This window comes from Pteropus alecto, unplaced genomic scaffold, assembly GCF_000325575.1.
Source record: "Pteropus alecto unplaced genomic scaffold, ASM32557v1 scaffold98, whole genome shotgun sequence".
Lineage (NCBI taxonomy): Eukaryota > Metazoa > Chordata > Mammalia > Chiroptera > Pteropodidae > Pteropus > Pteropus alecto.
The window spans coordinates 864,007-881,707 of record NW_006443570.1 but is presented as its reverse complement, the minus strand read 5'-3'; the positions used below and the strand labels follow the sequence as shown (position 1 = coordinate 881,707).

The following is a 17,701-nucleotide window of genomic DNA, read 5'->3' as shown; positions in this document are numbered from 1 at the left end:
GGATGGTGGTCAATGATTGACCAGCTCCCGGAGGGGGAGGGAGGGGGCCTCTGAGAGCGCAGAGAGGAAAGAAGGGCCTAAAAAGTCAAACCAATACAGAAGCAGCCCTTCTCCTGGGCCGATAGCCTAACCCACCGACAGGAATATAATCACAGGGCACAGTCAGATCAAAACCAGAACTTCCCCCATCACAGAACAAATTAAGGCCAAAGAAAGAAGCTAAAGTTGGTCAAAAGGAGGAATAATCATGGTCTTCTGAGAACTCAGAAACAGGAAAGAGCTTAGAGATCCCTCTGCACACATACACCTGCCTGTACTGCCCTCTGCAAGTGGAGGTCTGGTCCTATAAATGTCAAGACCAAGGTTACCGTAGGCACTGGGACCCTCCTATAACTAACTGACCCTTGCCCCATCCCACCCCAGTTACCAAGGGGGTTGATCTCGAGGTAGGTGAAGTACAGATCTTCATATAAATTGAAGAGGCCGGAGATAAAACTGGCCAGAATTCTAAAGGGGAAGGGAGAGAAGGACAGTTAATCCATCAGGGAGTGGGCTCAGCAGCAATGCCACTGCCACTGACAGTTCCACTTCCCATCATCCCACCATCCCGCCACCCCACCAACTCCTCACTTTCCTCTGCCAAACCTGCTCCCTGGACATCACTCTCCAGCCACTGAGGCGGAAAGGAACTGTCAGTCAGGGAGCCAAAGGAGGAGGCACCAGACAGACAGGGGCAAGGAGGTGAGGGACGCTGATGGCATGTTTTAGTCTGAATCAGCCACCCCAGCTCCCATCCTTGGAACAGGGAGGAGCTGTGCCTACCATCTGCTCCCCGCCTCCTACTGAAATAGGGAGGGCCACTCTGCTTCCCCTGCTGTGCCCAGAGCCTGAGGGCCTTCCCCGTTCCCCCACTGCCACCTCCCTGCAGACCCTCTCACTCAACTCTTTCTTGTCTTTAGGGGCATGGACCAATAGGTGTTTCTTGATGTCCTCAGGATTCAGCTTCTCATCCACACCAACGAGCAGTTTCTGGGCTTTGGCATCCACGTCGCCTACGTCCACCCCTCCCTCGTGGTGGAACAGGACGTAGTCACCTTCTCGGGTAGCATAGATGCAGACGTAGAACTCTTCTGCCTTAGAGTGGACGAAAGCACCACGTGGGTGAGGGGCACCGAACTGGGGCTGGGGTCCAACCCCTGTGGTCTCATTTCTAAAACCCACAGAGAACATTCACCAGGGCAGACCTGTTCACTGCCTCCCCCTGGGGGACAAGAGGAAAGAAAAGGCCACTGCCTCACTGGCCAACAGTTCAGACTGGGTCAGCATGACCTGATCTGGGGGACAGGGTCCAACCTTTAAGTCTTTCTCATCCCAGTGCTGGAAAGTCACCATCCCTGATTCCTCCTGACTGCAAACTAAGCCCTTTCCTTCATCTCTGCACCCCTTCTTTACAGACCCCTCAGACCCTCAGTGCAGCTTCACAGACTCTGGCCCCTTTGACTTTTCTCTAGCAGCTTGATTTCTCCTTTCATCATTTCAGGGTCAATAAACACAAGGCTCCAGAGGGAGCAGACTCAGCTTAGAGCTACCTCATACATACCTGACTGTGTGGGACGAAGGGTTCGATCAGAAAGTTCTTGAGTAAGCCTCTGGCCTTGCCTACCTACAGAGATGGAGGGAGATAAAGCTTAGATGGATAGCACATCCTGATCCCTAGGGCAGAAGGAAGTGGGGCCCAGGCACTACCATAACATTCAGCAAAGAGAGATTTTTCCAGAAACCAGGACGACAGGGTCAAAGACTCCTAAGCTAAAGAATTCTTCATGAGATCCCCTCTTTCATCCTCTTGCCCTTGTGTCAGCCATACTTCGATATGTACTGACCTTGCACATTCTTTTTCTGCCTCCTCTAGAGAGTGATAAATGAGCTGTAACATTGCCCCACCCCCAAAAGCACAGTGATTAGGAGTCATCTCCCTCCTGCCTTCACACAAACTAAAGAGCTCAGGCAAATCAAGGCTATCTATCCCAGAGCTCAGGCAGGGAGAGCCAGTGCGAGGACATGAGTCCAGACATGGGGGATTAGTGGGGGTGGTAGGTGCTGAGAAGAGAGCAAGAGTTTGATTAGGAAAACTTTTCCACACAGACTCTCACGGCTGAGGACAACAGGCCTGCAGAGCTAATCAGTCTGAGTGGGTCCCTGGTGGCAGCTGAGGCAGACAGCCCTCGTCCCAGCATGTCCTGAAGCCCCCGCCTGCCTGTGCGTCATTGCTGAGTCAGGGACCAGACAGTGATCCATCAGAGGTAATGAGCAGCTCTTGCCAGGGCCAACACTGCTGCCAGCTCAGATGTCCCCGACATCCCTTCCCAACATCCAGCTGAGGAGAAGGGAGCATGAAGACCTCCCTAGGGACACTGCTTACCCCCCCAACTCTGTTGTCCTCTCCCCAAAGGCCTGGAAGCATGAAGGTCAAAATCCTTCAGCCTCCAGGTCCATGTACAACTTCAAGGCTCCCTCTTTACCAGTGAGGGCCAGAAACTGGGAATTAACATGAAGAGCTAATTTGAGGAAGCCTAATCAGAGAAGCTGGCTCCACTGCCACCTTCATCCTACTTGTGAGGTAGCCAAGGAAGAGAACAGCTCACTCCTGGTCCATGGTCATCCCAGATGGGACACCAGGTATGGGTGGCACATGCTCCCTAGTCTAAACCGAGCCTCAGCCTATCTCCCCCTTCTGTTCTCTAGCTCCTCTTGGGAGTGAGATGGAAAATAAATGCAATTTTATTTCTGAGCGTCTCTTAGCCTTCCGAAACTCCCTTTAGCTCTCTCATCTACAAAGCTGAGATTAATCACCAAGCCAGGAGAAGCCAAAAATTGAATTTACTCTTCAATAGTATTACCTGTCACATCCTAGGTTCTTGGTTCAATCACATTTCTATCTAAATAATTCTTCATCTCCCTTCTTCAACTATTTTACCCATCCTCTTAGGGTATACATGTCATGAAAAGCTACCATAACCTTTCTGGAAATTGAAAAGAAAGGAGTTCCCAGAATGGACCTCAGATCACTGTTAAAGAAACAGACCATTTCTGATTTTTTAACAGTCCTGGGGTTAAGTACGCAGCACATCTGGCCTTTCCCAGATAGGGGAGCTGGGAATGAGCACAATACTGGCCCTGCTTCCTAAATCAGCTCCGCAGGAATCCTAACTTCCCCAGGCTGAAATCTGACCAGTTGTGGGGGTGAGCCACAGGGTTACTGATCTGGAGGTGACCACGTTTGCTTCTGTTACCACACTACATCCATCCGACCCTAAACTCAGACTCACCAGAGCTTCCTGTCCCAGCCGTGGCTTCAGCCAGGACTTGACACCATCCAGAGTGAGGTTGACCCCAACTAGGCCCAGCTTTCCACGTCGTTTGATCAGTTGGTCTGGCTTGACCACCAATCTCTGGAATGAGAGTAAGGAAAGAGAAGGTAGAGTACAAGGTGACAGTTTGGGCACCCAAAACACAGGCCAGCCTATGTGGCTTCCAATTCACCCTCCTCCCCAAACCAAATCCACTCCTCCTTCAGGGTCAACTCCTAGAGGCTTCGCTCATCTATCCCAGCCTACATCTTTCTTTTGACAACCAAGAATCTAGAACTATCTGTGTGCAGGTTGGGACCTGGCACAGCGTAGATGCTCACCAAATACCTGCTGAATGAATAAGTGAATCCCTACCCTCCCCCTAAGTAGTATCTTAGCTTCATTAAACCATAAACTCCTCGGGATATGGACACTGCCCTGTGTTCCAAAAGGAAGAACAGAGAGACAGACTCTTGGGGTGACAAAGGACCTTAGAGGTCAACACCATCCCCGTGCTTGAACCCTGTCTACAAGCCCAACAGGCAGCCCTCAGCCACAGTTCATACACCTCCAGGGCCAGGTAATTCACTACCTCAAGAGGCAACTCCCTTTGTGGTTTGGAGGCTTCCCAGTGGGAAGAACTGTGTATCCCTGAAACCCTCACCATTGGTCCTTGCCTTGTTCTCTGGGCTCTGCCAAAGAAATCTAAGTTTCCCAACCCTTCCCAACAGTGACCCTGCAGGGATCTGAAGAGCCTCTACTCCAGGTTGGCCCCCCAAGGCCATCAACCATTATATACAAAGTACAATGTCATACTTCCTCATGGCCCTGACACATTCCTAATATCCTACAGGGTGTGTGTGTGTAGCGGGGGCAGCACATACCTATGTTTTACTGAGCATCTGCCAAGTGGCAAGCAGCTTGCTAAGTGCTTTTCAGACATTACTGCTAATCCTTACAGGGTGAGTGTTATGTCCATTTGACAGATGGGGATCCTGAAACTCAGAGATGTAAAATGGTTTGCTCTAGTCTAGGTCACATAGTTAATAAACAGAGCTGCCATTTGGACTTGTGTGTCCAGTTCCAAGCCCATGACTGTAAGCCGTGTTAGGGTACCTCAACACATGGGGAGTTGAACACAAAACCCTGCTCAGTGCACTGCATATTGCCCACTGATGCAAGCCGCCTGCCATCACATAACCCATTAGGACATCTCCAACAAACTGAGTGTTTTCTCTTCCTTGGACTATGGACCTATATGAAAGGTCCAAGATGAGGGTGGACTTACTTGGCTGAGCAACCAGGGGTGGTCCTGCAGCAGATGGGCCCAGTCTGTGTCAGGGGTGACCCTGGCATACTTGAACCGGTTCTGGATGGCCGAGCTGGTGCAGATGTACTTGTAAAGAAGTTCTTTGCCAGTCTGCTCTGAAATCGCCTTGGCCGACATGGCTGCAGAGGGACCTGCTCTACCTGTTAGGGTAAGAGGAGCTGGTCAGAAGGGTCAGGAAATGGAAGCACTATCTTCTCTAGAAGGGCAGATGCAGCCCAGCTGTCCCCAGACAATAAGACCAGATCTCAGCGCTTCCCAAGGAGGAAAAGGGCTGCCCCAGCAGGAAAGATGGGATCTCAATCAGCAGAAGAGGAAGATCAGAAAACAGTGGGGGACGGAAACAGTAGGGAAAAATAAAGGTGGCATTTGCCCTAGAACTCTTGGCATCAATCCTATCCTGTTTCTACTCCCTCTAGGAAAACCACCTCACCCATGACATTTGTCCTGCAACAAAGGCAGTTAGATGGGGAGACCAGAATATCAGTGGTGTGACCCAAACGTGAGTGCAGGTCCCACCCAAGGTGGGCACACAGACACTGACACATACCCTTTGGTTCTGAGACCTGTGGGGAGCACAGCCAAATTGTGCAATGCTGGCCTTACTTCCCCTATAGGTTTTGTCTCCCCTACACCCGGACTCACCCACTTCACACACTTACATACATCACCAAGTTGAGGGCCAGGCCAATAAGTTTACTTAGTTTCAAGCAAGACTAAGCCCGCTGAGGAGTGAAGAGGAAGAGTCATCTCAAAGCTCATTTCTCTCAGGACACTAGACTCCCATCCATGAGTTAAGAGGAGACACAGGGTGGGGGAACTATGACCTTCAGTGCATCGCTTCCCACCCCCTGCCCCAAGTCACCCAGTTGCTAATTTAGAGCAAAACAGAGGACTCCCTAGGGACCACTTCATACTAGTCACTTCTAACTGAGCCAGGGATGGGGGAGGAGGCAGAAACCAATCTCAGTCACATGTATATAGAAGCTCACCTTATGTGAGCACTGTGAAGTGCATCAAGATTCATATCCTTTCTTAGATGAGGAATAGAAGCTCAGAAGGATTAAGATAACTTACCCAAGAAGCCTAACTAAGTAGCAGGGGACCCAAGACTTAAACCTAAATCCTTTAACTCCTGATCCTCAGGAAACCCCACACCTCAGCTCAAAAGAAAAGACCACTTCACTTCAAAGAAGGGTCTGTGTGACAATTTCATTTCCCTCCCTACCACTCTGTCCTGACACACCCATTCTGCCATGGGTAGTGACTGGAGTGAGTTGGGGAGAAGAATGGGGGAGTGGGAGGGGAAGGAAACCAAGTCATTATGCCAAAAGCTTGGCCAGATCAGGAAAAGCCACTCCTGTGTCTCCCACAAAGATCCAGAACTAAAGTTGTTGAATTTGCTAGGGCAGAAAAGTCAAGTGCAAATAAAGGAGGGCAGAGTTAGGGAACTGGCTGGTTTATACACACAGGAAGGTTGGAAAAATGTGCATGTACCTTCCCAGCTGAGGAAAGTCCAATGTTCCAGGGGTCACTCTGTACCTCCCTCCCAACTGGCCAGGCTGGGGCTTCAGGTTCTAATCTTGGCTTAGCTGGCTCCTTCGGCCTCCCAGCTAGTCTCTAGCTGGGCACAATGGGCACATTCAGTCTGATGTCTGGCCCAAAGTGGGGTAACTGGAAAGGGGCTCAAAGGAGACATGCCCTTTTCTGGCTTCCGCTTGGAATGACTTCCAGCTCCATCTCAACATGAGTTTCAGGAAGAGAGGCCTCAACCAGCCCCACTGCCCCATAGTTCCTCCACCCCCACCCACTCTAGCTCCATTTCTCAACCTTCTTGACTCAGACCAGAAAAACTGGTCCTGAAATCAGATGGGTACACCACCCCCCTCCCAAACAGAGCGCAGCCCAGGGCAGATCAAGCAGAGAAAGGAGAGGGCAGCTTTGGACCACCCTCAGCAGTTCTGGCACATCAGGCACAGGTGACTACAAAATCCAGGAGGAATGAAGCTGCTCAGCTTAGCCTTTCCAGCAGAGAGAAGTCTGATAGACACTCCCAAAACAACAATCCCTCAAACTTGGCATCTCCCAACAAAACAGACAAAGACCCAACTTTGGAAAGGACAGGGTGAGAAAAGGGACCTTCCTTCTATAGCTTATAGCTGGAAAAATCATTAATTTTCTTGAGCCCCAGATCAAATCTCGGATCCAAGAGCTCATCTCCATAACGTCCTCAGAAGGAAATGCGAGAGAAGATACAACAAGAGGATAATACAGGATAGAAAAGATTTGCCTGCTTACCAAAAAAAAAAAACAGATTTGCCACCAGAGGACTCTGGCCTAAATGGGGCAGGTCCTCTGAAGGCCAAGAAAGAGAATTTATAAAATAAAATAAAAGCAAGAAAAGAATCTGGCCTCTGTATATTCACCAATGCAGGTTAAGAAGGCTTACAAATCTTGTAACTTGGATTGGGTAGAGATAAGTCCCACTAAGCAGAGTCTTGAAGTCTCCCTAGGGCGGCAGCTCTTAACCTATTTGAAGTCTCAGACTCTTGAGTATTTGAAGAAAAGCCCAGAAACATGTGCATGTACCTGACTGTGCAATCATTTCAGGGTGCTGGCCTATGACTATTATCTGATGGTCCCTAGACCACCAATTTAAAACATTTGCCCTAATGACAATGGGACTTAAAGTATATACCAATCTGGGTCTGAGGAGCACATCCTCAAAGTCTTAGGCTGCCTCCCTAGGAGCTGAATGCATGGTCAAACTGGTGATAGATGATTTCAGGTCAGAGTTAAGACCCTGGGGGTCCACTGTGGGGCCTAAGAAACTGCTACCAAATAACAGGTAAATGTGTAAACCATTTGGGGGAAATCATGCCAAGGAACCTAAAACTCATACACACACATACACACACACACCAAAGGAAGGACCTTATGAGCTGAATAGGGTCTTGTCTGCAGACAGGCTAAATGACCCAGGATTGAGTTCATCTACAGCAGCCAATCAGGACAGAAGCAGCCCACAGGGAAGGCTGAATGAATGGAGACTGTTCCCCAGGAATGTACCTCTGGGACACAGCCAGTGGAGAGGAACTACTAGGGATACTACTTAGGGTCTTTCTCTGGGAAGAACAAAAAGCAGGTTAATATCCATAAGGCTGGCTTTTTTTGAGGGAACAGGCAATCTTTGGAGTAAAGGAAAGGGTGGTGTTCTGTGAGTGTCCCTTACATAGTGTCAGAATGGTGGTGGAGACACCAGCTGCCCAGTGTCTGAGGGATCTTTCCATAGAGGTCTCCCAAGCTGTTTAAGAAGCTCTGTAAGAGGTGAAAATTACCAGTCTGGGAAGCTGGGGTCTCTTCCAGCTGCCTGTCACCTAACATTTCAGAAATCCAAGGAACTGAGATGGCTGAAACCCAGAGCAAAGTGACTGTGCTATGCACTGCTCCCCACTATCCTCTCCAAAATCCTCTTTCCAGGCAGACCGCTGGGGACCACCAAATGGCAGAACTCCTTGGAACTGCACAGTATCTGTCAAGGTTGGAGAGGGCAACCAGCGCTGGGACTGGTCCTCTGCCAGGCCCAACAGGAGGGCAGCGGTAGCATCCTCTGGCCCCTTGAGGACCTTGCCTGGGCCAAGCTTGGCGTCAGCGCCAGGGGTGGGGAGGGAGACGGGCACCCCGGCCATCTGTCGCTTAAAGGCTGGGCCCGAAGGCACCTCCAGAGCGAGGAGGGTCCCTCCTGCGCTGCCACTCTACAGCCAGGTCCCCAAGGAGAGGCCAGGCCTCGAGCACCCTTGGGCAGCCCGGGCCCGCGTGGCTCGCCATGGCTCGCTGTGCCGGCGCTCCTGGCTCGCTCCTCCCACTTCGGTGCGGGGCTCAATCGACTCTCCACAGAACTAAGAGAAAGGGCCTGAGCCCGGTTTGCGAGGAGCCGGAGTGAGGTGAATGGTCACCGGTCTATTTCCCGTCCCCCGCATCCGGTGGGGGACCGGATGGGAGCAAGAAGTGGCCCGATAGAGCCGAAGAGACTCGATAACTGGCCCCGGGAGGGGGCGAGGGGCACCCGCAGGAAGCAAATGCAATTCGGCGGACGGAAGAGAAGCAAGGACTGCAGCAAGACCTGTGCAAATTCCCAGGAACTGGAAGGTGGGAGAAGTGGGGAGTAGTCGGCACACAGCCGCTGGCCGGGGTCCCGGACGAAGACTAACCGAAAGCTACGACAACCAAAACTTCCAAACAGGTGCAAGGAGGGCACGTGAACAGCAAGCCGGCATCCGGAGAGGAGGTTCCGGGTTGAGGGAGGGAAGCAGGAAGCTCCTGGGCCAGGTCGGGGCCCTCCCGTGAAAGCAGCCGCCCGCCACTCACCTCTCTGCGAAAGTCTGTGCGCGGCGCTCCCTCCACAGGCCTTGAATCACAGGCCACTACCCGGAGCGCGCCACCCTCCCGCCACCGCCCGGGATCCGGCTTTTGTCCTGGCCTCTGAGGGCTTCTCTCCGCCCCCATCAGCTCACGTTGCGAGCCGCCCGGCGATTGGTCACACGCGTTCCCTAGCCTGAGCGCCAGGGCTCCTCCCAATTCGCTATCCGGCATAGCCCCGCCCCTGTGGGCGGGCCACAGGGGCTTCTGGGACTTGTAGTCCCGCTGGCGCATCCGTCCAAATAGTCAGCAGGCACCGCCTCTCCACCCGCGGCTGGGACCTGGAGGGACGCGGGGCGGGGCCTCGGGTGGGGAGATGGGTGAGGCTACGCTGGGAGGAGAACGTACCGGGCTATGAGAAGTGGCCTGATCGCTTAGGGGATGGGCCAACTGCTGATCGGATAGGGGTGTTGTGGCGGGGTGTTGGCCGAACAGGCCGTAGTACAGCTTTGGGGACCTGGAGTCTCCTTCCTGTCTCCCCATGGGAAAAACGTCTGTATCCCGGCTGCCTGAAAGCACTCATACCGAACCCAGTTGCTTAGTCCCACTTTTTAAGCAGCCGTGGCAGACTGCTTTCCCATATGCACGTGGGCCCTCTCGGTTGAGCCAGCGGGGCGAGCCAGCGGGGCGAGGCTAAGAGCCGAAGCTAACAAATCAAACCTCCCAGTGTGACATAGGGTGGGGGAGAGGGTAAGCAAGTGGGGCTAGGAGAGTGCCAGTCACACTTCCTTGTGTCCCACTCACTCACTCACCTCTGTGCGGATTCACAGGAGATTCTAGCGCAGGGCTGAAGCCATCTCTGCCACTCTTCTGCTCCTACCCCCGACCCAACCTCATGCATAGACTCTGGAATGAATGAACTGCTACCTCCCTCTTCTCCGTTACCTGTGAGACAGATTACATTTTCTGAACCAAAAACTGGGACATCAGGTCTGACAGGTGCTGGTGAACTTCTGGAGCAGACTATATAAAATATTCAGGACTGTATCTACTCCGGCATTCTGGAGCTCCGCTACCTCTACCCCAGTCCTGTTAAGTCTCTGGAGCTGCTCCCTGCCCCTAATAGCTGTCTAGTTCCAGGGTGGAGAATCATGCGTTGAGCAGCTCAGTTTAAGGGGTCAGCCCAGTATGCAGAGTCAGCATGCCTGTGCCCCTGCCAAGCACTTGGGTCACACTGACGCTGTAACAATGTTGTGACATTCTTGTGGACAAAAACTTCTCCAAGCCCTCCTCCCTCCAATCCAGTTGTAGCCAGGAGTGGGGCAGCTAAACTTGCTGCCATGCCTGAAGCAAGTGATCTCTGATGACATCACTTTACGGTCCCTTCCTTCATAGGCATCATTTTCAAATAGTAGCTCCTCACTTCTCCTCCCTCTTGGTCCTAGAGAGTCTCCCACCCCTATCAAGAATCTCTCCAAACAAATAAATATTGGAGAAGGCTCACCTCTCTGTAAGTAAAGAAAACATCTATGAAGATATTTTATTTCTGGCCTTGGGGAACAGCAACTCAAGGTCTTTGTGGGCTAGCAGGAAGATTGCAGTCAGAAGGGATCACCTGTGCAGCAGCTTTTCCCTCTAGTTAGAAAGATAGACCCATCCAGAAACAGGCATCCAGGTGGAACATAAACTGTAATAAATTCTTTGTACATTCTAGAATTTTATATAAATGAAATAATATAGTCTTTTTTTGGTCTGAATTCTTTCACTCAGCATAATTATTTTGAGATTTATCTATATTATGCATGTATCAATAGTTTTTTCCTGTTTATTGCTGAGTAGTCTTCCATTACATGGATAAACAACAATTTATTCATCCATTCACCTGTCAATGGATATGTTTCCAGTTTAGGGCTATGACAAATAAAGCTGCTCTAAGTGTTCCTGTACAGCTTTAATTTCTCTTGGATAAATTCCTAGAAGTAAAACGCCTGAGATATATGGTAAGGGCATGTTTAACTTTTTAAGAAGCTGCCAAACTGTTTCCCAAGTGGTTATACTCAACAATGTTTGAGAATTCCAGTTGCTTAACACCCTCTCCAGGACCTGGGAAGGTCAATCGTTTTTATTTTAACCATTCTAGTGGGTGTGTCTCACTGTGGTTTTTAATTTGTAATTCCGTACTGACTAATGATGTTGAACATCTTTTCATGTGCTAATTGGCCATCTATATATCTTCTTTAATGGAGTAACTTCAAATTATTTGGTCATTCTTTTATCAGTCTCATTGTAAAATTTTTTATCTATTGTAAATACAAGTTCTTTGTCAGATATACGTTTTACAAATATTTTACCCCAGTCTGTGGCTTGCCTTTTAATTTTCTTAACTGTGTCTTTTTTTTACCAATGTCTTTTGAAGATTTTAATTTTGATGTCAAGTTTATTTTTATTTGTCATGATTTTCGTGCCCTATTATTTTTGCCTATTTTCTCATAGTTTCATAATTTTACCCCTTACATTTAAATCTTTCAAGTTAACTTTTGTATATGGTGTGGCGTAACGGTCAGGTTTTTTGTCTGTTTGTTATTTTGGCATATGGCTTTCCAATTGTTCCAGCACCATTTGTTGAAAAGATTGAATTTCCCCATTGAATTTCCTTGGCAATTTTGTTGAACATTAATTGATCATATATACGTGAATCTATTTCTGGATTCTCTATTCTGTTCCACTGATCTATATATTGACCTTTATGCTAATACCATTACTATAGCTTTAAAATAAGTCTTGAAAGCAGAATATAAGTTCTCTTTGTCCTTTTTCAAAATTGTTTTGGCTATTCTAGGTCCTTTGCATTTCTCCATAAGTTTTAGAAGCAGTTTGTTAATTGCTAAAAAAAAAATATATATATATATCTGATAGGATTTTGATTAGGATTGCATTTAATCTGCAGATTTCCTCTTTGCAGGAGTTTTTTTTCCAATTAACTGCTGGTCACTTCAGCAGTGTGTTCAACTCACCTATGTGCCCATCTTAATAACCTAGAACCTAGAACAGGACAAGTTTCAGTCCAGTGCATGGGGCTGCTGCTCCTTACACACCTAATGAACTTACACACATCTGGTCTTTGCTTACCTCCTTCTCTGCTTTGGTCTCCAGGGCATCCTTCTACTCATCCTCAGCTCAAATGTTATCCCATCTGTGACCCATTCCAGTCTAACTGAATCATTCACTTATCTGGGCCTCACCTCCCTCACAGGCACACAGAACTCTGAATGGCTAATATCACTTTGGCCATCATTATTGTTTATGCATCTCGCTCCCTGATTAGAACTCTTCCAGGGAAGGAACCATGTTATTTTTCTTGGTATTAAAGAAGCTTTCTACTTTTAATTTAAACCTTTTATTGGGGATAATTGTAGATTCATATGCAGTTGTAAGAGAGAAAATACAGAGAGATCCCATGTACTTTTTACCCGGTTTACTCCAATGGTAATATCTTGAAAAACTTTAGTACAACACAACCAAAAATTCACACTGACCCAATCCACTGATCTTATTTAGATTTCCCAAATTTTTCATTTACTCATTGTGTGTGTATTTAGGATACCTTTTTACTATTCAAACCAATGATTTATTTAGCTCCTACTATGTGCCAGACAGTTGAATTCTGGAAATAGGAGGTTAATACAAGTTCTCCTAGGCACTGGAGTCTGAGGGTCTGGGGTTGACTCCTTCCTCTGTCACTTGCTAGTTCCGTGATCCTGGGCCTGTTACTCAACCTCTTTATTTATCGGTAAAAATTTTCCTTATCTGTAAAATCAAGTAATAACGGTACCTCGCCCATAGGCTTGTATTGTACTTAGTGGTATGCCTGGTATACTAAAATTATGTATAATAATGTTAGTTATTTACTGACCACCTTCCATGAGCAACTGTGTGCCAGACTTCACTTCTGCAAGCAGCTTTAGTATATAGGTCACAATCTCATTCGCGTTGGGAGTTCACGTTTTAAAAATAATGTAGCAATAAATAAATAAATAAATAAATAAATAAATAAATAAATAACATAAAAATAAAAATAATGTAGCAAAGGCAGGGTATTTGTTAGAACCTAGAAGAACCTAGTCCATCTTTTCTTTTTTGTGGGGGGTGAGGAGGGAAGAATAGGGAAGAATGTCAAGGAAAGGTATTGATCCAGGCCTGCCACTAGCAGGGGCTCAATAAATGTGTTAAATTAATGGTTGAATTCAACTTTATTTTGCACGTTGTCTCATGCAAACTCTCACATCCGTAATGTTTTAGTATCTGCACGTTCCCTTGGCAGGCGGAAAATTAAAGGCTTAGAGCCCTTACGTGCCAGCCGCCGGGTCACGCATTTAGAGACTGCCCGAGTACTACTCCCACTCCTAGCCCAGTGCTCTCTCCCCCGGAAGGCGGTACACGCGGCGCACACATCCTTGCCACGTATGCCTTTATCCCTATTTGGAATTTTGCCTCCAATCCTCTTCCTATTTTCCTGGCTGTAAATTCTGGACACGATTCAACTACAGAGGAAACCGATGGAAGATGCAATAGCGAGCACTGTGAAGCGAGGCCGTCTTACACTCACCGGACACGCGCTAATCACTCCCCCGTCCGGTGCGCAGAAGCACGGGTGCCTGCGCACGCCGGCGGCACTTGTCCCCACGACTTAAGCCCTGCAAGAGCGAGGGGCGGGACCGGAAGTAGCGCACGTCTCCCGGTTGCTAAGAGACGTGGCTTCCACAAACTAGACAGAGGGTTTCTGGCTTCTTTTCCTCCCTTGGTCCGCTTCGGCATCTGCGAATTCCGTCATCATGTCGGACCCAGAAAATGAGGGCTTGCGAAGCACCTTTTCCTCTTACATGGCAGAGGGCGAGAGGCTCTATCTCTGCGGGGAGTTCTCCAAAGCCGCCCATAGCTTCAGCAACGTGAGTCGCACTCTGAACCTATCAATCACCGATCACCGCTTTAGATTACTGATAACGCCGAGGCCCTAATGATGCCTGGAGGACCCTATTGTTTCTGTTATTCGTTTGCTCCTGATTGATAAGCCCCTGCTGAGCCATTTTCTACCAATTCCCACTTACGTTCTGCCTGATTCTTAATAAGCATTCTATAGTTAACAGTGACCTCTTCTACTTTTTGCTCAAATGTTTCGTGATTGACTGGCCTCCTTCTACAGAGCAGTCTCAATTTGCCACCATTGGCCAGGAGATTGGCTGGGAGACTTCTTGCAGAAGTGAAGTCTCTGGCACACAGTTGCTCATGGAAGGTGGTCAGCAAATAACTAACATTTTTACACATAATCTTAGTATAAATTCCTTCACACCACCCTAAAGGGATTGAGTGCTGTTTTAGGATACCAGGCATACGGCTAACTACAGTACAAGCCTATAGGGGAGGTACTATTGTTACTCCATTTTACAGATAAGGAAACTGATAAAGAAGTCGAGTAACATGTCCAAGATCATTGAACTAGCAAGTGGCAGAGGAAGGATTCAACCTCAGGCACTCAGATTCCAGTGCTGAGTTGCTAACCACCAGAGGTTACTACCTCATAAGTAAACGATTAGATGTTCTTATGACAATTTCTTTTACAAGAAATAGCCTACTTCTTATTCCAAATGGAGTGGCAGAATAGCCCTCTAACCAGTCCCCGGACTCCCTGAAATCACGCTTCTCAACTGCTACCCAGAATCTCTTATCCCTTTGATCACCAACCAAACCCTAAAACCAGAAATAATTGACCAGATGGCCAATAACTCAGTTCAGGAGCCCCGCTCCCACCATTCTCCTCTTTCAGGATCATGTTTCATCCTGGAGAAGCTCAGGCAGAGAGCTTCTGCCTTGGAGGGAAGATAGCTTTGGGTGAGAAGTGGCCTTTTTCCACGAAAGAAAGTAGCTACTTCCTCTTCCTGGAAAAGAAGGAAGGTCTTATCAAGGGGCAGATGCCTCAGGAAGGACAGTACTCCACAGACTATGGTAATGATCTCAAACAGAAAAAGAGAGGACATGGAAAGTAGAGGAAGCATTCTGCTCCCACTTGAGGGCCGAAATCACAGTTTCAGTTTTGCTGGCATTTTCATTTTAATCCCCTGAAACAGAGATTCATTCTCAATAAGCTATATTAAAACAGGGCTAGTAGAATGGATAACTCAAGTTGCAGATTGTCCTAAAATCCATTTTGTTAGCCTTCAGAATGTATTTTGAGGGTACTGTGCAGCCATTTCAGATTTGTGGATGAATTTGGTAAGCACCAAACATCCTAAGATTCTATTGTCTGAGTGGACTGGAGGAATCCCAGACACTTGCGGGGGTGGGGGGCGGGGGATTCAGTATAACTACAGAGTAGTATATTCTCACATCTCAACTAGTGGCTTCCACAATAGTTTGTGATAGGGCCTTGTTCAAGAAGAGCCACTTGCAGATAATCAAGTTGACTAAGCAAAGATCGATATTGTCCGACTTTTGGTCTGATAAGATCCAAAGACCGGTTTGCTGCCCCGAGGAGTCCTCTTGAAACTCTGGCAGTGGGGTTTGGGCTGCTATTTCCAATCCAGCTTCTACCTTGCCCTGCGTGGTACCTGTCAACCTGAGTGGTTCCTTTCTCAGGCTCTTCACCTTCAGAATGGGGATAAGAACTGCCTGGTGGCCCGCTCCAAGTGCTTCCTGAAGATGGGAGAGTTGGAGAAATCCCTGAAAGATGCTGAAGCTTCACTCCAGTGTGACCCGACTTTCTGCAAGGTATGGGTGGAGGACTCAATCTCGCTTTCACCACTGCCATTGTCTGCAGCAGCCTCTGGTTAGAAGTGGTAGAAGAACCAGCCAGACTACCTAGAGTCTGATGCCATTTTCTCTTCATAGGTCATTTGCCTATCTCCCTGCCCCTGTATCCCAACCTTGATCCTCAACCCAGGACCCTCTGTTCCACCACATCTGAGTCCTGTAAGGCCTTGCTTGTCCACCTTGATTTGACTTCCTCTCATTTCAGGGGATTTTACAAAAGGCCGAGACCCTGTACACCATGGGAGACTTTGAGTTTGCCTTGGTGTTCTATCATCGAGGCTATAAGCTGCGGCCTGATCGGGAATTCAAAGTTGGAATTCAGAAAGCCCAGGAAGCTATCAACAACTCAGTGGGAAGTGAGTGATCATGGGGTCTATGGCCTTATTCAGCAAGTCTCTTGGAATCCTTAGGTTTGGAGGAAGGCCTGAGGTGCCTAGGGTGAGCAACCACCAGGAGACTTGCAGGGCATCTCATGCTTAGATTTGGCTGCTGCTAATCTCGTTGAAGATTAGGAACTGTCCACTAGGAGGACGAGTCCCCCATCTACTGCACTGCAGTGTCTTGTTCTCCTGGAGCCGGATGAGAAGGACCGTATCACTCACCCCAAGCCAGATGAGGAGGCCTATTTTTGGCCTGGTGTCATAGGGTAGAATGGAATCTTGAGCCTAGTCTTCTCTAGTCTCTGGCTTTCTCCCTTACCACCTGTGCACCAAGGGCTGGCCTTACCCATCAGCTCAATGGCAGGGAGGAGGAGGAAGGAGAGCAAGAGCTTACCAGTGTGAGCAGCAGAGTATGGAAACGGCATGAAATGGAGAGCTCCCCTTATTTGGAAATCTTGCTGCCTTCAACTAGTGGGAACTGCCTAGCTGCTGCAAGAGAATAACAACAAACACCCTGTATCATTCGCCTGCCAGCCTGGCTCAGAGCCAGCTTTGCAACAACCCGCACCATCCTTCTGCCAAAGGCAGCCATTTCCACGTAAAAATATGTGATAGGTCATACCAGGGGCCTGGCCGACCTAAGTCCAAGTTTCTTGCAGGTCCTTCTTCGATTAAGCTGGAGAACAAAGGGGACCTCTCCTTCTTAAGCAAGCAAGCTGAGGTAAGGGTCCTGGTTCTGATGCCACCCCTCTAAGATAAGAGGCCACATGTGCATGAGGTGCACAAGTCTTAGTGGCTCTCTTGCCTGGGAGCGACTAGCTCCTGCCCATCACAAGCAGCCATGAGATTCTGCTCTAGCTTTAGAGGGGCCTTGGGAGTCTAGCTATTCCTGGACCAGACATGATCCTTGGGTCTCGGCCCACAAGGAGGTCCTGGAGGAGGAGTCTGGGATCACAGACTCCGGGGCCCTGGCTGGGTTCTCTATGTTCCCTGCTGAAGCTCTGTCAAGTGTTGCTCTATCTTCCTAGAATATGAAAGCCCTGCAGAAGCTTCATCCTGTGAGACAGCTTTTACACCACCCCAAGAGAGAGTCCAAGCGGAAAGGCTCATTCAAGAGTGAGAAGACTGTCCGCCAGCTCCTGGGAGAGCTCTACGTGGACAAGGAGTATCTGGAGAAGCTCCTATTGGACGAAGGTTTCAGACACTTTGTTTGCAACAGGGAACGGAGCAAGAGGAATCTTGGGTGGATGCTCAATGCACAAGGCAGGGGCAGAGCCTGTCATATAATATTAGCTGACATGTTCCTATGGACGGGTTTTACTAGCATTTCTTCAGATGAGGAAACTGAGGTGCAGAAAGGTTAAGTAGTCTATGGCCATGCCACCCTGAACAAGCCGGATCTCATCTGATCTCAAAAGCTAAGCAGGGTCGGGTCTGGTTAGTACTTGGATAGGAGACCACCTAGGAAGACCAGGTGCTAT

General features: G+C 48.7%; 2 protein-coding genes and 1 pseudogene across 7 annotated transcripts in view; 2 read left to right on the top strand and 1 right to left on the bottom strand.

Moving 5' to 3' along the window:
* ACLY (ATP citrate lyase) overlaps positions 1-9,981 on the bottom strand; it is a 41,211-nt gene extending 31,230 nt beyond the window's left edge. For 2 of the 6 annotated variants that reach the window (XM_006924620.3, XM_015599202.2), the window contains exons 1-6: positions 9,046-9,197; positions 4,639-4,820; positions 3,330-3,452; positions 1,601-1,663; positions 944-1,134; positions 428-507 (exon numbers count right to left, since the gene is read on the bottom strand). In XM_006924620.3, the coding sequence (XP_006924682.1) occupies positions 428-507; positions 944-1,134; positions 1,601-1,663; positions 3,330-3,452; positions 4,639-4,797 (616 nt within the window). In that variant the 5' untranslated portion in view covers positions 4,798-4,820; positions 9,046-9,197. Of the gene's footprint in view, positions 1-427; positions 508-943; positions 1,135-1,600; positions 1,664-3,329; positions 3,453-4,638; positions 4,821-8,888; positions 9,024-9,045; positions 9,198-9,848 lie in introns of those variants that run through there. The other 4 variants (XM_006924624.3, XM_015599204.2, XM_015599201.2 and 1 more) reach the window with 3 other exon arrangements.
* Positions 9,982-13,747: 3,766 nt separating this feature from the next.
* The window catches only part of TTC25 (tetratricopeptide repeat domain 25), a 21,279-nt gene continuing 17,325 nt past the window's right edge, over positions 13,748-17,701 (top strand). The window contains exons 1-5 of the mRNA XM_006924619.3: positions 13,748-13,982; positions 15,667-15,798; positions 16,046-16,196; positions 16,880-16,941; positions 17,249-17,414. Of these exons, the coding sequence (XP_006924681.1) occupies positions 13,869-13,982; positions 15,667-15,798; positions 16,046-16,196; positions 16,880-16,941; positions 17,249-17,414 (625 nt within the window). The 5' untranslated portion in view covers positions 13,748-13,868. The remainder of the gene's footprint in view (positions 13,983-15,666; positions 15,799-16,045; positions 16,197-16,879; positions 16,942-17,248; positions 17,415-17,701) is intronic.
* On the top strand, positions 17,588-17,701 carry LOC112473317 (annotated as a pseudogene).